This window comes from Rhamphochromis sp. 'chilingali' (genome assembly GCF_963969265.1).
Source record: "Rhamphochromis sp. 'chilingali' genome assembly, chromosome: 21".
NCBI classification, from domain to species: domain Eukaryota; kingdom Metazoa; phylum Chordata; class Actinopteri; order Cichliformes; family Cichlidae; genus Rhamphochromis; species Rhamphochromis sp. 'chilingali'.
The window spans coordinates 17026322-17048858 of record NC_137949.1 but is presented as its reverse complement, the minus strand read 5'-3'; the positions used below and the strand labels follow the sequence as shown (position 1 = coordinate 17048858).

General features: G+C 39.0%; 2 protein-coding genes and 1 long non-coding RNA gene across 4 annotated transcripts in view; 1 reads left to right on the top strand and 2 right to left on the bottom strand.

The window, feature by feature from the left end:
- rbks (ribokinase) overlaps positions 1-9382 on the top strand; it is a 57842-nt gene extending 48460 nt beyond the window's left edge. For both annotated transcript variants that reach the window (XM_080870208.1, XM_080870209.1), the window contains exon 9: positions 9200-9382. In XM_080870208.1, the coding sequence (XP_080726334.1) occupies positions 9200-9379 (180 nt within the window). In that variant the 3' untranslated portion in view covers positions 9380-9382. The remainder of the gene's footprint in view (positions 1-9199) is intronic.
- LOC308390015 overlaps positions 1-21472 on the bottom strand; it is a 215319-nt gene extending 193847 nt beyond the window's left edge. The window contains exon 1 of the long non-coding RNA XR_013970379.1: positions 21392-21472. This is a non-coding gene — a long non-coding RNA (uncharacterized lncRNA). The remainder of the gene's footprint in view (positions 1-21391) is intronic.
- Positions 9493-12875, bottom strand: mrpl33 (mitochondrial ribosomal protein L33). Its single transcript, XM_080870210.1, has 4 exons — positions 12749-12875; positions 12213-12231; positions 10592-10698; positions 9493-9865 (listed from the first exon to the last, which is right to left on the bottom strand). Exons 1-4 carry the CDS (start codon positions 12768-12770, stop codon positions 9816-9818), a joined length of 198 nt encoding a protein of 65 aa, XP_080726336.1. The 5' UTR covers positions 12771-12875; the 3' UTR covers positions 9493-9815.
- Positions 21473-22537: the final 1065 nt, after the last annotated feature.

Here is a 22537-nt window from a genome sequence, read left to right as displayed (position 1 = left end):
AATGTTCATGCATTTTTAATTTGTCATTTATTCAAATTATAAATATATATTTTAACTCAAAAGTACAGTTTTTAAATTTAACCCTAACCCTTGTGCGTGTTTTTTATTTTGACAGCGAATGCGCACCTGCGGACCACTTATGTGCAGCCCTGGTTATTTAGCTTGTCATATTGCAGCCACAGAAATTCTTTTGTCCATGAAACCATAAAGCTGCACTTTCTTTTTGCCTTATAGTCTGATTTGTCATAACTTCTCCTTTTTGTGGTAAGCTTTTCTTTGGCTGTCACTTCTTCACCCTGACCTGTCTTATTTGGCTCAGCAGAACTAAAATATATATCCTGCTGCTTTTACACACGCACTCACATAAGCTCAGTGATTCTCTGCGTGATCAACCTCTCACATGTTTAAGCTTGCTGCGGGAGATTTCACTTGTCATGTTTGCATAGTAAGCTAACGATTAATAAGACGATGTCAGAGGAATTGGTGCACAAATTATCATCACTCACAGATCAGTGCTGTCGCTCTCTATACACAGTTTGCACGATTGCAAAGTGAAAGCAAAAAAACAAGCGCAAATTCAAACACGATTTCAATATGTCACATATTGACAGTGGCTCACCGATGCCAATGACATAATTACCCAGCTACATTTCTGAAAGAATGCAAAAGCATTGACATATATTTTTCCTACAATAGCCCGACGGGCAGGGAAGAGATAGATTTTGGTAGCCCGACTGAAAAAAATCGCTAGCCCCAGGACATCGGGCTAGCGATATTGCAAGCCCTGTATCTGATTGAGGAATCACTCATCTTTGGAAAAGAGAGTTTATTACAGAGAAATGTCTCTTTCCAAAATAAAAGCTATACTATCCGCTTCTTCTGGGCTATATTCTCAGCAGCATAAGGAGAATCATGTGCTAACAGCTGACTAAATGACTCGGCTAAAGTTAGTAGCATGCTTGTTGTTTTTGTCTTTGCACTAGGATGATGTCGGCGTAAATGTGCAGTCATATTCGTTGTGTTCCCACTAGTGCTTTCAGGTTAATCTCGTTGAAATGACCTTAACGCCACAACACGGCAAATCTCCGTTAACGAGCTACTGCCGATCGCCCCGTGCATGGGGCTAGACGGCCAACACGTTAACGAGCTAACTGCGCTAACACACTAGTTCCCACCCATGTAATTGAGCATTGCGTGGCACATCCAACATACTGTTTTACTTTAGTCCATGACTCGCTTACCTTCAGGGTCATACATCACATGAAAACCAAAATAATTCCAAACGCCAGATCTGAATGAGGGTGGGGGAGGTCCATGTTGCAAGGAGAGCTTAACTTCTGTCTTGCTAGCTTGCCCTGCGCTCTTCCTTCTGTCTATGCTGTCTGTGTTGAGCGCTGTATCGAACGGTTCAATATCGATACGAGTATCGTTGCACCCCTAGTATATATGTATATATGTGCATATATACACAAGATCTCATCCCGTGGGGTCAAAATGATCATGAGAACGGTGAGCAAAGATCCCAGAACCACACGGGGGGACCTGGTGAATGACCTGTAGAGAGCTGGGACCAAAGTAACAAAGGTCACCATCAGTAACACACTACAACGGCAGGGAATCAAATCCCACAGTGCCAGACGTGTTCCGCTGCTGAAGCCAGTGCATGTCCAGGCCCGTCTGAAGTTTGCCAGAGAGCACATGGATGATACAGCAGAGGATTGGGAGAATGTCATGTGGTCAGATGAAACCAAAGTAGAACTTTTTGGTATAAACTCAACTCGTCGTGTTTGGAGGAAGAAGAATACTGAGTTGCATCCCAAGAACACCATACCTACTGTGAAGCATGGGGGTGGAAACATCATGCTATGGGGCTGTTTTTCTGCCAAGGGGACAGGACGACTGATCTGTGTTAAGGACAGAATGAATGGGGCCATGTATCGTGAGATTTTGAGCCAAAACCTCCTTCCATCAGTGAGAACTTTGAAGATGAAACGAGGCTGGGTCTTCCAACATGACAATGATCCAAAACACACCGCCTGGGCAACAAAGGAGTGGCTCCGTAAGAAGCATTTGAAAGTCCTGGAGTGGCCTAGCCAGTCTCCAGACCTCAACCCCATAGAAAATCTGTGGCGGGAGTTGAAAGTCCGTGTTGCTCGGCGACAGCCCCAAAACATCACTGCTCTCGAGAAGATCTGCATGGAGGAATGGGCCAAAATACCAGCTACTGTGTGTGCAAACCTGGTAAAGACCTATAGTAAACGTTTGACCTCTGTTATTGCCAACAAAGGTTATGTTACAAAGTATTGAGTTGTATTTTTGTTATTGACCAAATACTTATTTTCCACCCTGATTTACGAATAAATTCTTTACAAATCCTACCATGTGGATTCATGGATTTTTTTTTCACATTCTGTCTCTCACAGTTGAAGTGTACCTCTGGTGCAAATTACTGACCTCTGTCATCATTTTAGGTGGGGGAACTTGCACAATCAGTGGCTGACTAAATACTTTTTTGCCCCACTGTACACACACATATATTATATATATATATATATATATATATATATATATATATATATATATATATATATATATATATATATATATATATATATATATATATATATATATATAAAAAAAAACACCCAGCACGCCCCTGCGGGCGGTTTATCCTTCAAGCTCGGGTCCTCTACCAGAGGCCTGGGAGCTTGAGGGTCCTGCGCAGTATCTTAGCTGTTCCCAGGACTGCGCTCTTCTGGACAGAGATCTCCGATGTTGTTCCTGGGATCTGCTGGAACAGATCCCAGGAATAAATATATATATATATATATATATATATATATATATATATATATATATATATATATATATATATACATATATATATACATATATGTATATATGTGTATATATACATATATGTATATATGTGTATATGTACATATATGTATATATGTGTATATGTATATGTATATGTATATATATGTATATGTATATGTATACATATGTATGTATGTATGTATGTATATATATATATATATATGTATATGTATATATATATGTATATATATATATGTATACATATATATATATGTATACATATATATATGTGTGTGTGTGTGTGTGTGTATGTGTCACAATAGTAGTCTTGGATGTTTTATCTGTCTCCACCGGAGAAAACTTTATTGTGGGATAGGTGTCTGGTCATCACAAGTTACAGCATTTGAAAGGTCTCCTTTTTACCTGCAGTTTGACACTAGGCTTATCTTGCAGTAATAACTCCTTCTTGGTCAAAATAATTGTTGTATTTCTCAGCGCTGAAAATGTAATGTGATTATCTCCTGTATGAAGCCATGAAGGCTCAAAATTGCTGGAAAAATAACATGAATTGAAAAGTGCCGACTGTTATTTACTGTGAGGTGTCACTGTTTCCATTTATCTGTCAATTTATTCTTTTATTTTGAGGATTTGATCTCACGCAACTTCATTTACTTCCTTTTCCATTTCCCATTTCCCATTGACCCATTGTAAAGTTATATATATTTACATCATGCTGGCTCCCCACAAAAACAACAATAGAGAAGTTCCACTTTTTTAATTTGGTGAGCTTCTTACAGATGTGTCTGCCACCCTGATTTCTAACTTCAGTGTGAGTATCAGTGGAGAACAGGCAGAGGAATGGCGTGGAGGTCAAGGCACAGTGGGCAGGGGGCCGAGCAACGAGAACATCACAGCTCATCCACGGCGAGCGCTTGTGTCACTTGATTGACAGGCCTCCAGATCTAACCTTCACCAAAGTGTGTCGAGGGCAGCGGCAGCGAAGCTGAAGGGGGGAGCGCTTGTCAAACTTGTTGAGCTTCATTCGCCTGATCCAGTAGCGTCACATGCCAGTCTCAGGGACAGAGATGTTAGTAAGACACAGAAAGGTTGGGCAATTGTACAAGCAAGTGAGCTGAAGTTTGGACCGGAAAAGTGAAGTTTTATTGCCTCATCATATAACTATTCTATTAACTGATTTAATCGTTGAATTAAAGCCTACAAATTAAATTTTTTTTGTTCTCTACACGCTCAGTTTCCCTCAAAATGCTTCCTTTTATAAATATATTAAGATATCCTGCAATGCAAAATGCAATACGCACTATTAGTGCATTAAGATTAACACATGGAGGTTTTTCACTTCAGTTAAACATATAAACTTTTGATTTTATACGTTTCTTTTCTTGCAACCAAATTGAAAATGTGCAGTGGAATCGTAGACGTTATTTAAAGCATGCACAGCTACTTTTTAAAGCCTCAGGCTTTTGAGGCTGGATTGCTCATTGAATTAATGCTACAAATACGTCATGTGCCCTTTTCATTTGTTGCCTTTTTTCAAATAAAATGTAAGCTCTGGATCATTCAGAATGGTGGACCATGATCACTGTCACCAGAGAAAGTTGTGTTTTTTTTCTTTCTAAATTGGAGGGGTACCAATAATTCTGGCCATGTCGTTATGAATCCCTCCTACTGTTAAAGAGCCAGCTTCTCAGTCACAGGTCAGAATGGCTGACTTTACTGTGAAAAAGAGTGTTGAGTGTTCTGTGGCAAGGAGCTTGTTAGGTTCAAAGTGCAGGATATTGAAAACCAGGCAAGCAACACCTCAGTGTATTTCAATGTGTAGACTAATAAAGTATTGTACAATTTTACTCACCCAAAATGAAGCAAAAACTTCTTAAGACTGTTTATACTACACAGGAAGTGATATTAGTCAGATAATTCAAATAAAGATGCTCCAAAAAGGCATTAAATCAGTTCAACACTCTGTGTCAGTGCCTTCAATTAGTGCCTCCAACCAGCAGACAGGTGCCTGTATTGACACCTCTGACTTTAAGCCCTAACAAAATCTAAATTATTATAAGTAAATTCAGCCCCATACAGCCAACTTCCCACATAAAAAGAGCTTTATCTACTAAAGTAATTTTGTGCATCAGGCTGCATTCATGTTTACTGTTGCTGTAAAGATGAGTGTTTTAACAGGAGTCTATGGGTTGGACTCGCTTTTAGAGTCAGCCACAGGTGGCCATTGGCGGAACTGCAGTTTTTGGTTGCCGAGGTTATTCCTTTGTTGGAAACTGCAGTAGCAGATAAAAAGCCCGTATATATCCTACCTTTAAAATGGTAGGATATATATTGGATATGTATGTAACTTGAACTGTAGATAAATGTTGGTTTTTACATGTGGCATATATATACGTGACACATGTAATGGGTTTGTCAAACCCTACTCTAAAGCCTGTCAAACAAGCTGCCACACCAGGGGGTGTGGCAGCTTGTTTGACAGGCTTTAGAGTAGGGCAACTTAAAGCCAGGGGGCTTTAAGTTGCCCTAAAATCTATTCTTTTTCCCGCTTTTTGTACATGTGTTATAATAGGAGACTAAATCAGATTTCATCCCAGGCTGTAAGTATTATTTCTCATTTTAACATGGGAGTCTGTGGGTCTATTGTCCTTTGTAACACTTGGAACAATCAGGAAAAAAGAAATAGGTCCACTTTACGTCACTTTTGTCTGTCAAGGAATGCATTTAAAGGCTTTTTTTTCATTCATAAAGAATTTGGCTCATTTAAAACTTGTTCCAGCCTCTTTGTAGTGTGACAAGACAGAGGTGGCTGTGTTTGCAGGGATTACTGGGACGTCATCATGTGAAGCATCCTGTGGTTAAAAAATAATCATCTATTGTTGTGACTATGAAGACTGCAATCTTCCAGTTTCTATCACATAATCTTTTGGCTGCTACCATCAATCCCCACTCAAAAGTCATCTCAACCCCAACATGTTAACTGGGAGACGGGCCAGAGTCAAACCAGTGGAGCCACTCCACCAAAGCTTCAGTTCCAAACGCAGGCTTCACTGTAACCCAGCCCAGCTACCAGACAGGAGACATAAACACGCCAAGGGTTTAAACATGGAAATCCAGCAGGCCTGTGAAATGTTTCATCTCTGATCTCACTCTTTCCAGCATCTCTGCCATCCAGGAGTCACACCAGAGGCAAGAGCCTGGAGGGAGAGGTGCAGTAACGGTCAAATCAGAAGTGTTATTTTGGGGGTTGCTGGGGGTTTTTGTTTTTGCGCCATGCCACTGAATCATCACTTTGACAAAAGCGTTACTTTGCAGTTGGAGGATGAGCAGGGGAGGCTCACAGAGATGCTCAGTAGAGAGTGCAATGAAGTCTTTTGAGCGCCGATGTGATGAGTAATGGAGCGGGCTTGTGTGAACCAGCGTCGGGGGGCCATTTGTGGTTAAACATGAGCATGTCGCCACATACCAGTGTGCTTTTTCCCATCAGTGAGCCCCCCCACACATACACACAAACCCCTTCTAGACATCCCGTCCCAGCAAACCACCCCTCCAGGGCGTACACAGCACATTCCTTCTTTATCAATAGATGAGGGTTTGATTTATGTGCTCCTGGTAATAACCAAACACCAGAGCTGCTGGCAGTTAGGTTAGGAGGCAGCCGCGTGTTACTCAGCTGACTTTTTAAAACAATTAGTGAAAGCTGGCTTTTCTTTCTGTAGTCATTTGATCAGATGATAAAACACTTAACATCCTTAGAGGATGTTGGGAAACAGATCACATTTTAGGCATTTCACGAGTGCCAGATTTATGACTTTGCTGGTTTTACGTGAAACCGATTAAAGCCCTTAATGCTGATGTTTTGTTAGAGTTGACAGACACACTTTCACACAGGGCAAACCAGTAAGTCATTTCAAACTAGTTGCAGGCAGCAGTACAAGTCAAACAGCTGGAAAATGCCACAGCACCCCCTACTGTTGGCAGCTTAGTGAATTTAGACATGAAGCTTCCCCTCGTCTTTTAAGTGTGTTTCATGTTCTCTCTAAAATAATAATAATTTAAAAACCCCCAGAAAGAAGCATTTTAGGAAAAATATTTGAAAAAAATCCAAATATTTTAAATTGACTTTTTTTCCCCTCCAGCTTTCATGTTTTCAGGAATTGTTGACTGGGACAATAGTCCAGGGTTACAGCTACTCCAAAAGGTTACTTCAGTAGTAGCTGGGGGACCTTGGAAAGATTAACACAACTAATATATATTAAAATAATAATAATAATAATGTGTGCTAAAAAAAATAGAAGAATAAGCAGTAGAAGTGAAAAACTAAAATGTGTTTCAAAATATTAAAATGCTTAGTAGAGAAAAGCTGTAGTCCCCTTTTAAAGTCAGGCTACAATTATAAAGGTTCAGTTAGGGGTAAGTATGGATAAATAGATAAAATATTTCTGTAAAGAATCAGCCATTGTTTAGTGGACTAAAAGATAAAAGTAGTGGAATATTAAGCTGTCACAAATAAGTGATTAAGACCGTTAATAACTGATAAACTGTCAGCTGGATGTAAGAATATGGTACTGTGCAAGTCTTGAGCTAGGCTCATTTCTTAATATTTTGCCTGGAAAATTAGAAATCTGACACTGAGAATGATGTATGTGCAAAAATACACAGAAATACAATTCAAAAGACCTGATCCCTCTGATTTTCAGTCCAATGTTTTCTTCCCAGTTCACTTCCTTAAGTTCCACTGACAGATCATCTGAAGGTCTTTGCTAGCTTTCTTTTCAAGGATATAGCTTAACTGTTCATCTATTGTAGAATTTTTTTATGCATGCTACTGCTTTTGTCCTCCACTTGTCTAGTCTGGACACACCATGCAAATATATGCCATGTTTTTAACTAAGAGCCCAGTTATTTTTATTTTTATTGTTTGGCCTTTTTTGTAGATTCAACTAAAGACATGGGAACAAATTATGTGTTTTTGTTACAAGTTGTTAGTAACTAAGATAAAATTTAAAATAAGGTTTTTTTTGTTAAATTGTCGGTTGTGCGTAGACACAACAGTGATTCATCCCTTGAGTTAGGAGCCTTTTTCCTGTTTGAATGATTCATAGATCTATTAAGTGGCTTTTTAAATATATATTCATTCTTCGGAAATGACGAGGAATTCACAGAAAATGAGTAAAAGAAGCCAATGTCCAAACAAAAACTTTGAAAGTTTCTCATAAAGTCTGGCTCTTTGGTAACAAACACTCAGATAATTTGGGACAACTTAACACAAAGTGACAGGTAACATGTTTCTTCGATTAAATAATATAATATTTTTCTCTATCTTACACAAGTCAGTGTCAGCATAATTTCATGCCAGAATATTTACTGAATATTGTCAGTTAACATGAATACTGTGGGTGATTATTCCCTTTTTAAGAATTCTTTTTTAGACAAAGCTGTAGTTGTTCAGTAACCTAATGCAAATCTTAAAACTGTAAACCAATGCTGTGATGTAATTTGAACCTTTAAAAGTCTATTACCTTTTAAGGCCCTTTTTATGGGCCTGTAAATAGCCTGAAATGCCATTAGTAGTACTGCTAAAAGTAATTTCTAAGGAGGTTAAATTGTTAACAGCGATGGATAAATGGCAGAAAAAGCAAGTAAGTAGTGATGATAGATGGTAAAAATCCACAGCTTATACTAATAAAAAAAAAATAAAAAAAAGTAGCTCAGACCAAAAGGGAACCAAAAATGAGTATATACACTTTTAAATGAAAAGAGTTCAGGTTAATACATTTAGATATGAGGGGTGGTGTTAATGAAGGAGCCCCAGAGTGTACGCGACATATCTGTGGTAATGAAATCTGATGAAAAACCCAAATTTTTTCCCCAAAAAGAAATCTGGGGAAATCTGCCCGAGATGCCAGTATTTTATTATTTAACCAGGTTGCATAACAAATGAAATAAAAGGGATTGAAATTGCATAATTTATTTGGTATATTGTGCCATATAGATTGTAGACTGATTTTATTAATTTTTAGATTCCTGTTTTTTAATACTGGACTCAATTGCAGTAGCTTTGCATGATTCAGAGTTCAAAATATTCAAATGTAATACTGAGCTACAGTGCAGCTCAGTTCATCCTCTGCGTGAAATGACCTGTTTTAGCTCTCTTCCATGCTGCCTTGAGCAATCTTTCTTCTGATTGGCTGCCCCTCATAAATGTCACTATGTAAAATATAGAGCCAAGAGAAAAAACGGTCTAAACCTGGCTTCACATACGCTGACCTCATTACTTGAAATTTTGTCTGTATTTAACTGCCACCTGTTTGAAAATAAGGTCCCCTTAACAATGCATTGTTGTTTTATTTCTTCTCAGGGTGCTGGTGATAGCTTCATTGGAGCACTGGCATTTTACATGGCCAACCACCCACACATGCCTCTGGAGGAGATGGCCCGCAGAGCCAATCTGGTGGCAGGGGTGAGCGTGCGGGAAATCGGCACGCAGACGTCTTTTCCGTACAGACGGGACCTCCCAAATGAATACTTCCAAGAGTAGCAGTAGACCCTGATGTTAAGGGACCACATCTGAATGGGGTCAGAAAGACTCAACACTAAATGTTCTTATGAAAATTTGCTGCTGAAGATAGCTTAAAATTGATTACCATTAAAGATAAGTCAATCATTGAGATTATTTTATTTGAATTAACCACAACAAATGTTTCACAAAGTACATTCACCCGATTAAATAATTATTTTGAACCAATGAACAGCTTCAGATCATGGCAGCGGTGGTCCCCTTACATAACATCACTTTTCTGGTTTCAAGTCTCTTTTGTTCAAGCCTGGAGTTCCACTTTTATCCATCCAGGAAGAAATCCTCTGATAAACACGTCAACCAGATTAACCCGCTGTACCATCCCCGGCAATAAAAACGATGCCTTTAAACCTCTGCAAGTTCATTTTGTCCATCTGTGTGTGTCGGTGTGCTGCGGTTAAATCGATCTGATCTTCCTCTTCTCAAAAAACAGGACGTGCTTGTTCACTAAAAAGACAAAAAGCAGAAAGTAGGTGGAAGTCAAGGGTCACTCCAAATATGGGTTTTGTTTATTTCACTGGGGTGAACAGAAGGTGTGACCAACACGTTCTGAAAACAGGTCCACCATAAATTTGAATCCTTAGCTGATTTTAAATTGGACTAATCTATTCCAGGTCATTATTCCAGGTGCTACGCTTGGACAGTTTGGATCACTCAGCAGAAGTCAAATTATATTTGTCCCCCTGTACTTTTGTTTGTATCCCCTCCAGTGTGTCAAAATTGTGAGCACAGTGAGGTCATGATGAAACTCTCAGTGAAAATGGTCAGAACAGGACAGCCAAGGACATCTCTAAAAATAGCAGCAACAATTGAAGCTTTCTGGATATGCCCGAGAAGATAATCTTGAACTGGAGGTTTGCCAAATTTAGAATCAGGTACGGCTTTTCACTTTGGGAAGAATGTTTTGATCACACCACATGTTTAAATACAAATAGTTTCCAAGTTAAAAGAAAAACAATCATATACTGTTGTGTGCTCAAAGGTCGATTGGGAAACCCTGGGTTCACTTTTCAAGTAGTGATTTATTAAAGTGCCAACACCTTCATGTGACTGCTTAGCCTGCTTGCTGCCGCTTGAATAAGTGAAGCCAGACAAGGAAAAGATATCCTGGGTTATATGGATTTTGCTTTAATGAGTATTTGTGTGTCATAGTTGTCCTCACACGGCTCTTACCAAATGGATCGTGTTTGCGCAGCACCAGTTTGTCTCTGAGTCGGTTCCTCTTTGTGTTGAAGAAGTATCCGGTCCCTGCAGCACTCACCATCTGCACCAGGATGGTCCTGACAGGTAAGCAACACACAGAGAGGTGACTGCCATTTCAACACGAAACACTAACAACAGGCCTCATTCACGGGTGCACGTGCAGAAATGTTCTTAACCTCTGCACAAAATTAGCGTTGGATTTGTGCACTGGATTATTCTAACCCGTCAGGTTTGTGTGCACTACCTGCAATCAGCACAACTGAAGTAGAAAGGGTTAGTGTCACAGGAGGAAACCACCTTAATAGTCACACAATAATAGACTCTCTGCTTCAGAAATATCACATGCTTTCTTTAAAATGACAAAACAAGAGAAAAATATTCTTCAGTGAGGGTGGCTTTAACCAGTTTGCTGTGACAGGTGGAAACAAAGTCAGCACCTGGAGAAGCAACTTGCCTGACGTACAGTTATACCGGCCCTGTGCTCATGTCAAACCCTGAATTCCTTACAGTTCGTTATTCAATTCTGAGAAACATTTTGCTTATCTTATTCTGGAAACCTGTAACTAATGACCAAGATGAAATGACTAATAATAATAAAAATTCATATTAGTAGTGCTCTTCTTCTTTTGGTTGCTCCCTTTAGGGTCCACCATCATTACATCTATGAATTTTCTCTGTAGTAGTCCTCTTTTTCTTCCTGCCTGGCAACTCCATACTTTACATCCTTTATCCAGTGTATTTGCCAGCTTTCCTCTGCCCATTCAAACCATCTCAGGCTTGCTTCTTTAACCTTGTCTTCAAACCACTTAACTTGAGCTGTCCCTCTGATGTACTCATGTCTAATCTTGTCCATCATGGCCACTCCCATCTTAAATAATGCCACCTCCTGCTCAGCCTTCTATTTTGTTCGTTAGTGCCACTGTCTCCAAACCATACATCGAACCTATCATCTTGTAAACTTTCCGGTCCCTGTGGCTAAAAAAATGATATATAAGAAATTATCCCTGACACTGCACCCTGCCTGCACTCTCTTCTGCACTGCCCATTACTTAGGATGGCTGAGCCCAAGTATTTAAACTCATCCGCCTTCACCACCTCTTCTCTTTGTAGTTTCACTGTTACACCTGTCTTGCTCTCACTTACACGTGTTCTACTGACTTTCATTCCTCTTTTCTCCAGAGCATACCTCCAACTGTCCAGACGTTCTTCCATCTGCTTTCTACTCCCAGTACAGATTACAATGCCGTCTACAAACATCACATCCCACGAGACTCCTGCCTGACCTCGACTTGGACAAATGGTTAGAGTTGGATTAGGGATGGAATCCAACATGTGGATAAGTAATAGCATTAAGTGTAAAGATGTTTGTTTAAATGCTCTAAGACAGCCCGGCTTTCATCACGTGTTCGTTTCCATGACGTAAAGGAAAGGTACATCTGTACTCCGAAGTGCAAATTCAGTTAAGATTATTTTAATGAAACAGAAATTTACGCGTAAATCCTCAGTATGCACGGTTTACGCACAGCCTTATGCTTCATGTGTGAATGAGGCCTATTGACTAGACTTTCAAAGAATCAGCCAGTGCACTTACTTGGATTTTGCCTTCGCCACTGTAAAAAGAAAAGAAAAGAAAGAATCTTATGCAGGTGAATCCAACAGATATCGTTCAGCAGCACTCAGAGCAACGGGATTTTAGTGGAAACTTGCTAACAGCACGCCAACACCAGCCCCAGAAAGTCCTTAAAGCTGTTAAGGTTGTGTGCAAGTATCTGCTGAAAACTCAAAGACTCTCCTACACATCTAAATGAAAAGAAAAACTACCTCTCGAGTAGCACAGGTGCTTTCTGAGATTTCCGCACTTACAAAGCCCAGTGAATGGACACTGAACACATACTGCTGTACTATCCAGAAGCTAAATCTATCTCTCTAAAACCCAAAACCACTGAAACGTGTGAAATAAATTTATTATAAAATATTTCACAGTGACTGCCCACATGAACAGACGTATATTTTAAGAGCAGCTCACGTTTTAGCATCAGCTAACCCCACAACAGCGTATTGGGAGAGCTCTAAGTACGCATGCGTCGTGCTGTTTGAAGACAAGATTTAAGAGAATAAAATACTTACAGTTTACTGTGGTGAGAAACATTTTCTAAGTGTTTATCTAATCGCGTCTATTAAAACATAACTGTGTGCGAGTAACGGCAGGTCACATTGACAAGCTCGATATCCGGTGTAAATAGAAACACTTCCGGGTCACCTTAAAAGCGTATTCCACTAAAAACGAACTGTAGGCTGGTGCTCTTTTCATACGTGTGTGTTTTTTAATTATTATATATACCAGAGAAAAAAACATCCAAGATCAAAATGTACATTTGAAACAACAATTTTTAATACTATCTGAGGCAATGTGTGTTTTCTTAAGAAACTTCAATCCATGAAACTCAGGATTTCTCTAGATAATGATAGTCTATTCATTTAACATATAATTCTCCTAATTTGCTATCATAAATCTCCCTTAAAAACGTTTGCCACAGGTAATAAACTGATAATAATTCAAAGGATAAAGTTGATACAGATGATCAGAAACGGACAAAAATCTGACATATCATGTTTACTCTGGTATAATGAGTAGTTTCAAATTCGTCTTAACTAATTCAAATCTGATATAAATTTATCTACTTGTGGGTAAATTAAATAAATAAAAAATGTAAAGTGGCATTAATTGTGCATTTATACCTGATCTTTTGCCTTTTGATTTGATTTACAGTGAATATATTAACTTTAATCCCAATATTTCTGAGTGTTTTTTTTCCAGAATATTTCAACCATGCTGAGCTCAAATGTTCCAATTTAATTTAATTTAATTTAATTGTTTTATTTCTATTCATTGTTTAAAATTTAACAAACCTATTATGGCAATAATGTGTTTTCCCATAACTAGAATTTTCCTTTTTACTGTTTTAAAGTCAGAGGTGGGAAGAAACAAAGTGCAAATACTCTGTTACTGTACTTAACTACAATTTTCATGTATCAGTACTTAAGTATTGTTTTCTGACTACTTATTACCTTTACACCCTACATTTCTAAACAAATATCTGTACTTTCAACATTTTCAAAACAGCCTCGTTACTTTTGCTTTAACGCATTTGGGTCGAGTTATTATTTTATCATTGCGAGCCTTCAAACATCAAACCGATTTGAGCCTAAACAGAAAGACATGAAAGGTAGTCCTGTTCTCGCATAAAAAGAGATAACGTGTGCAAAAGTCAGGGGTTAAAAGTGGGACGGTGTTTTGTTTTTTTTAATTCTGGAGGAGCGAGCTTAAAGGGAGTAACGTTTTTTTTAAGTGGCAGGTCATATCAAATGCAGCGTTTTATCAGCTCAACAAACATCAGCAAACACGCAAACTGTTCCTGTGTAATTTGTCACAGCCAAAGGTCAAGCTGCTGTATTTCACAGTGAGAGAAATGAAAGAGAGCTAGCTTCACTCAGAGATGGAGAAAGATAAGAAAGACAGGACAGTAGAGGAAGAAGAGAGGTTAGATTGAAAGGTAAGGGCTGCTCAGTGGGATCTGATAAACTGGAAATGTACATGTAAGTCCTTGTGTTTTTAAATGAGATATTGGGTCTGTTCATGTGACATTGTTATATATTTTTTCATGTTGTGAAACATGCTGCTAAACAAACTGAGGTAGACTAACTGTTATTTAAAGGTTGCATGAAAATCCTCTGCATGTTAATGGAAGATAAACAGGTTAGTTTGCTGTAGTGTGATGGGTTTAAATTAAAGAACAGTGTGTGACTGGTGCACATTGGCTGCGGTTTCATGGTCAGAGTAAGGTTACATGAAGTGTAGCAGAGATTCATTTGAATTTTAGCTGATGATGCTTACTGACCTAATTCCACCTTCATACCAACTTTATACAGTCTACTATAAACAGTGTGCTGTCAGTGTAGAGCCCTGAAATCAGACAGAACTACTGACATGCTGTTGAATTCATTTGTGTACATCCACAAAGAACAACAGGTCAGCTGATCACAGCCTGTACACAAAGAAAACCTAATGGAGCTCTCAATAGAAATTATTATGAATTATGAGTCTTTTCCCCACAGTGAGCAGTTTTAGGGTTCCCCCACCTCATGAATTCCTGACTGTACACATTGTTTTGTTTAGAGGCAAAGTCACCCTCTACAGCAGGGGTGTCAAACTCAAATACAAAGTGGGCCAAAATTCAAAACTGGAACAAAGTCGTGGGCTAACATTAATATTTATTGAAAAAAAAAAAAAAATCTTCCTCCAGACACAAGAATGAATCTTTTCTAATGGACTCAAACATGTTTTGCTGAAAAACTGAATATGGAACAAGCAAAGCTTAATACTAAACAATATATATATTAGCTGTATAATACCAGTAGGCCAGCTCTAATAGTAATTTGGTATGGCTTTGCGGGCCAGAGTTTAACACCTATGTTCTACAGTTTTGGAAATAGAAAATATCAATTTATTTTGCTTAATTTTACGGGAGTATTTTTAACAGCAATATTTGTACTTCTACTTAAGTACAGAGTGTCTGAACTTTTGCTAACTCTGCTTAAAGTATATCTCATGTTCAAAACAGTGTTTATTTCAATGCTAGAGAATGAGATTAAAAAACAAAAACAAAAACACCACTTCCTTTGGGTTTTATTGTGGGTTTGTTTTTTTCCTTTTCTGCTTCTTTCAGGTGTTGCTTGCTTGGTTTCCAGTTTCCTCCTCTCTGCAAATAACAAGCTCTTTTCACAGACTATATGCAACACTTATTTGCACAGTACATTCAGCTAGTCTGACTGAGAACCTGGCTATTTTCAATATTAAGTTACCAGAATTAATGGTACCCTTTCCCTTAAAAATGAAAAACAAAATGCTATTTTCTCAAACAAGAGTAATTGGCCTCCACTATTCTGGATCTAACATTATTATTGTGAGCAGGTGAATTTCATATATTGTATTTCATATTGTGCACTCACTGGCAGCAATGCTGGGTTGGTGCTGCTCCAATTCTCTTATGGTTATTTAAGATGTGCCTTCTTCTTGCAATTAAAAACACATTGTCCCACGCAGAATAAACAAGAGCTTCTTTCGAAATGTTTTATTCTTTGTCAAACTATAGAAATGCAAGTACGCATGAGAAAAAAACACAATGGTATTTAATCCCAATGCATAATAATGATTTATACTTAGTTCTTCAACTCCCATAGGGCAGCTTTGCTTGACTGAGAATTCAAAATAATCCTTATTTTTATACTGCACTTGGTGTGGCACCTCAGTTCATCCTCTGTTAAAAAACAAACAAACAGAAAAACTTTAGCTCCTTCCATTTTAAGTTAATCTTATTCTAATTGGCTAACCCCAGAAAACAATTAGATGGGGTTTCTGTGGGGCTTGTAGTTTTGAGTTTTATCTCTGGACAAATATAAAAATACCCTATATTGTATCAATGATTCAGGCAGGTGGTGGTATAATGGTCTGGGGAATATTTTCCTGGCACAATGTGCCACTTAGTGCCAACTGAGCATGATTTATATGCTAGCTATAGGCTGGTCCCAGCAGGATAATATGCCATTTCATAAAATTCTAATCATCTCAAACTGGTTTATTGAACATGACAGAGTTCACTGCTCTCAAATTAACTCGACAGGCAGCAGATCTCAGTTTAATAGAGCACCTTTGAGATGTGGTGGAACAAGAAAAAAAAACATCATGAATGTACAGCAGGCAAATCTCATCAACTGGACCCAAATCAACATCATTGATGCCACAAAGATTTAAGGCAGCTCTGAAGACCAAAAAAAAAAAAAAAAAGGGGGGGGGTCCAGCACAATACTAGCAAATCGTGCATAGCGAGGTATCCAGTGAGTTTATGCTTAGTCCTGACCCCCCCCGAGTCTGTTTTTGCCTTCTGATTTCCCTCATCCCCTTCCTTGCTAATGTCTTAAGCTCCTTCGGAATTTAGTTTTGAGATTGGCTCTTTGCCTTAACAATTGTTGTTTGAACTTTGCATGTAGCCAACAAGCAGGGGACAAACATAAGATAAGATAAGATAAGATAAGATAACCTTTATTAGTCCCACACGTGGGAAATTTGTTTTGTCACAGCAGGAAGTGGACAGTGCAAAAGTTATGAGGCAAAAATTAGAATACAATAAGAATAAATACAGTACACAACTGTACAGAATAGAATAAAATAAAATACTATATACAGTAGAATAAAATAAAATAAATATACAATAAGATAAAAATAGAATACAAATACAAATACTATATACAACTGAGTAAAAATACAACGATGACAGAAAGGATTATTGCGCTTAGTATTATTGCATATGTATGGATGTGTGTGCTTGATCAGTTAAAGTCTTTATTATGGAGTCTGACAGCAGTGGGGAGGAAAGACCTGCGAAATCTCTCCGTCCCACACCGTGGGTGCCGCAGTCTCCCACTGAAGGAGCTGCTCAGTGCTGTCACAGTCTGCTGCATGGGGTGGGAGATGTTGTCCATCAGGGATGACAGCTTAGCCGCCGTTCTCCTGTCACTCACCACCTCCACTGGGTCCAGAGGGCATCCTAGAACAGAGCTGGCCCTTCGTGCAGTCAGTGGAACACCCAGTCTAGCTCCAGAGGACATGTTAATTTTATTTAGCAGACCTGTAACTTGAGCTTCGTTGCTCCGACCCAAGTCATTCACTTAGCTTTGCTTCATTCCATTTCACCTAAATGGAATTCATGAAAATGTGATTCAAAGAAATCACATAAAAATGAAGGCCATCATGGAACAAGTTGACAAAGATACTAGTTGTTGGTGGTCATAATGTCTCTGACCTCAGGCAGAGGAAATAGACCAAGGGCTTTTCTGGGATGTCCCAAAATCTTAGACAGAGCTTATCTCTCAAAGGCAGATGAATAGTTCTGATATGTCATGGAAATCCCCTCAAGACCTCAGAAAGTAGTTACTTCACAGCCTTTTTAATGTGGCCATGAGAGAACAGCGTGTGGTGAGAATCTAACCTGCTTCTCACTGCGTGACTAACACAATTCGCTGGTTTTACTCTCATGACTCTCATTTCATCTCACTGTAATGTACGTCATGCACTTTGATGCAAAAAAAGTAGTAAACAGGAAGTGTTGTCACCTGGTGTTATTAAAGGTTGTATGATGGGAGCCTACTGTATAGGGATGCTGGAATAACATTCAGATCACTGTGGATGGAGCACCAATCTGCCTGCTAATCTTCCAGTACTTATGAACAAGATCTCAATAAGATCTCAATATATCTGAAATCCCCCAACCTACATGGAGGCACAGAGCAGTCCATCTTTTTCTAAGAGAGAAACATTTCACTGTCTCTGCCTTAACAGGCATCACCTCTTGTGTGTGAGGGTGTTTTCTAACTGATCGTCTTGAAAATGTTTGACTAAAGATAGGAATCCTCCCACCCTTTAAAAAAACATCTTCATCATAGATTCATAGTCTGCATTGTCCTGTTTTTGTCACCTGCTCTGACACATGTGTACACAATGATGTAGCTCCATACTGTAATGGGCATATTTAGAAACTGAGTGAACAGCAACAACAATGTACAACACGCGTGAAGAATGGCCTGAAAACAAGCTCATAGGAACATCTTTTATGTCATAAAGAAGGCAGAAGAAGAAGAATGTTCCAGTACAGAAAACACTCAGGAAAAGTCTCTGAGGTTAAAGTGTCTAGTGATGTGGTTCCCTGGGGAAACAAAACATTCTTCTGGGTATCAACATGTAAAAACATCAATGATGATCTCTTTATATGTTAGACTCCTACACACTGTCCAAGTTTGAAGACTCCTGTGGGTAGACAGTCACTGGTGGAATATTCCACTCTCACCCGAGGTGGAAGTTTATGACTGAAATTCAGAGTTTTTTCCCTTTTCTCTCATCTCTTAGCTCTGTAATGTATACAACGAAAAGACTCTATTATATTTCCCGCTCTCTAATAGACTGGCAACCTGTCCAGTGTGTATCCTGATGTTTGTCCTATGCTGAGACGAGTGTTGGGGCCATTACCCAAAAACTAATCATTACACAGGTTGAGAATTTGGTGATTTTGGAGGGCTCAGAGTAAGGCTGTTACTCCTAGATGAGGTGTTTTGGTTATGTCCTATATCAGGAAGAGGTTTTGGAGCAGACACAGATCACACTGGAGAACTTTGAGCCCTTTTTTCTATTAGTATCTACTCGGATTGGCTTGACGCGATTCAAGGCGGTATGACTCGTTTTCCATTAAAATCTAGTACCACCTAATATGTGTGAGTCGTAATTAGTATGCAACATGAACACCACAACAAAGGTAGACGCCGAGGCAACAATATACCTGCTGCTTGGTCTGTGGCATTTTGACAGACTTGGGGATCACGGCATTGTTTTTTGTAGTTTCCCCTCCTTGCCAGGTTTAAAATATGGCGAGCTTGAGTTTTGAAAAGGAGACACTCTTATGATTCATCCAATGATCCCACTGACTAGCCAATCGGTGGCATGCAGCCTGTTGATGTCACAGTTTTGGATCACCTTTAGGGCTGCAACGATTAGTCGACTAGTCACGATTATGTCGACTATTAAAATCGTCGACGACTAATTTAATAGTCGACGCATCGTTTGAAGCTTTGTAAGATCACAAAGGACGCAGGAATGAGTAGTAGGATTTAAGAGTGTAATAACGGACTGAAACAGAAGATGGCAGCACTGCATGTACAAGGATGCCAGCTGCCGTTAAACCCCGAAGAAGAAGAAGCAGCTGTGTCCCAGAATTCATAGCGCAGCCCAGCGCAGTTGTCAACAATGGCGGCAGCTAGTTAGTTTTAACTTTACTCTTATTATTCTTTCTGGGTCACAAAATAAACGTTTAACATATTTTCAGGCGAGAATGTAGCTGTGTAAACCTCAAATATCTGCTCAGTTTATCAAGACACCACATATTTTCAAAAGCGCTCCGACGTTTTTGGAGACGTCTGTTACCCACTAGCTCGTTAGCTAGGCGGGGGCAAGGCTAACTAGAGCCGTGAGAACACCGGACTCCCGGCAAATCGTTTTCAAACCCACCGCCGTCTTTCGCTAGTCAGGTTAAACATATATATAAGTCACTTAGATAACTTACAAATGTTATTGTTTGGCTTTCTTTAGTATTTTATTTGTTCCTGAGTAAATCGGTTTGGCTGAGATTAAAGTTATAGTTTTTGCACAGCTAAAACTGTCAAGCAGACAGCTGATTATCAGAAGTGTGAGACGCTGGAGAATATACTCTGGTGTCCTGTTATATTTTAGAAAGCAAGGAGTTTATTAAACTTCACCGAAACAATCTGCAAATTTCATTGAAAATTAATAAACTACCATCTTGTCTTTATTTTTAGTTAGCACAAACACTTCAAGCTGTAAGCTAATGATAGTTATATAAGAGCAGATGCTGCTGGTGCAATAAGCTGTACGCTGTACGTCCAATGGATGATGATCTGATTAGTCGACTAATCGCAAAAATAATAGGTGACTAGTCGACTATCAAAATAATCGTTTGTGGCAGCCCTAATCACCTTGGATAACTTGCTGGCAGAGTAGGCACTAAAAAGGTACATGGTACCAGGTACTATGACCTTTTGGAAACCCCTGCAAATCGCCACCCGGAGTAGGTACTAGAGATGGCACGATACCACTTTTTTATGTCCGATACCGATACCATAAATTTGGATATCTGCCGATACCGATATGAATCCGATATAGTGTTTTTTAATCAACAAAACTGTTTTTTTTAAATATCTTGCTGCATTTTGTATAAGTTCATACTCAAGTTTAAAACAACAACTACACTAAAGCTATTCTGTTATACCTGTATGCAAAAAAAAATATTTCATAGTTCAGCAATACTGATCAATCTAATAAACTTAAACCTACACCATCCTCCCTATTCTGGTATTTTAAAGAGTACTTAGCGTAAATATTAAGCAACCTAACTAATAGGGTTCCAACTCCCAGCAACAAAAATAAATAAATAAAAAATAGGGAACCACCCCTCACGCTCCACCTCATGATGCTTAATCGACGTAATCAACCTTAATTTGATGCAGTGTGGAAAAAAAAATGCACAGAAATCAATTATTTTTCAAGAAATATTAAATAGATTCAACATCTTTCTTCAACAAAATTGCAGACTGCACAGATGGTACCTTCCCAAAGGAAAAAGTGCTATAGCTTACTAGGGTATATATATATATTAGACTTAATAGTTACTATATACAGTAATTGACTTCTATTCCTTTTACATCAAATTAAAACTTTGGGTGTCAGATAATTATTTATTAACAGCTTTTATTTATTAGACATTTTAAATGAGAATAAGAAAGAAAAGTATGTCTTTGTGCCCCCTTTTCCCTGTTAATGCCCTATCGGCCCCCCTGGCTAAACTTTGCTAGATCCGCCCCTGCTCAGTTACCAGCGTCAGCTACGTAGAAAAAGATCCTCGAGTAGAAAGTAATATTAAATACATTCTAACAACAGCTGATCAAGCTTAAACGTGCTGCTGTTGTTCAGCCGCTGGTTTCCTCTTTCTGGTGCAAAGTGGGCCAAAAACAAACAAGACAGACGGACTCGCGACAGAAAAGCCGATCAGTTGATCATTATAAGCAGTTTCATGATTGAAGTAGCAGCAGGAGAGGCAGTCGCTTGTTAAGCTTAACGCAGGAATGCTTTACATTCAGAGATGGACTTACACACTTGCTTTACTTCTCTCGGGGATAACTTTGTCGGAGATGAAATGCCGGGTTGCTAGCGAAGCTCCACATGCTATCCAGACCATCGACAGGTCCGGCATGCCAAAGCCGCTCTATCACGTGATGCATACTGCTCCGACGTGCTAACGTTCTGAGGTGAGTTACGGCGTGTTGCAAGTTTTGTGAGATGCTTTCGTGATATTTAATGGATCGGATTACATTTTTTATTTTTCTCCGATATCCGATCCAGTAATTTAGGTCAGTATCGGACCGATACGTAATATCGGATCGGTCCATCTCTAGTAGGTACTAATGAAAAATAGTCTTTAAATTTCTAGGCTGACAGAGTGCCTCAGTGTCCCCTCTGACAGAGATGGTGGTGGTGTTTAAGGCAATGGATATTTATTTTTTTTAGCTAAATTTTTTACATCCATTTTGAATGTTTATCATTTAAACCATAACTGTTTAATATAAATCAGCCAATACTCTATCATTATAGATTAAAAACTCAAACAGTCAAGCAACTGAAATTTGTTGTCGCTGGGCTTTATAGCCATTAAATTAAGGGAATCCCTCAAATAGGAGTTATGCCATATTGCTACAGTACTTTAATGGTGAAAGAGCCACTATAAAAACAAGGGGTAGGATATGTCTGCAGTCACAAAAGGGCCTTCAGCTACCTCTTGAGCACCCATGGTTTGGCTGCGTGATATAAGTGGCATAAAATTATTAGCACCTTTTTCTCCACAGCTTACTCGCATTTAAAAACAGAAGATCCCGTATTTGCACTACAGTATCACAGTCCCACTAGTACAATACATTACATGAAGCTGTAATGAGGCCTAGTGGAGCTGTATTGGTAAAACCGGCAGGGAAAGCCATGCATTAAAGCGGAAATGAACATGAATGTTATTGGACAGGCTGAGGAAAGCTGTAACCAGGCAGGGAGCAGCTGTCAGGATGTGTGTGGAGGAGCTTGCGTCACTGAGGGATAATTCTGAGAAGGAGGCTGAGACCACAAGCTCCAGCTTCAGCTTTCCTCCTCCTCCACCACCCCGCCCACTCAGCACTCTCCACAGCCACTCCGGACGTTTGCTTTCCTTCTCCTACTTCATTGCATTGATAGTCCTCATCTTCCTTTTCATT

What these genes read in the sequence shown, in the direction of transcription:
- mrpl33 (XM_080870210.1), bottom strand. Translation starts at nt 12,770, where the DNA reads ATGTTTCTCACCACAGTAAACT. An exon ending in GCGCAAACACGATCCATTTG is followed by an intron (nt 9,866 to 10,591) that starts GTAAGAGCCGTG and finishes TTGTCTTTTTAG; the next exon opens with TGAACAAGCACGTCCTGTTT.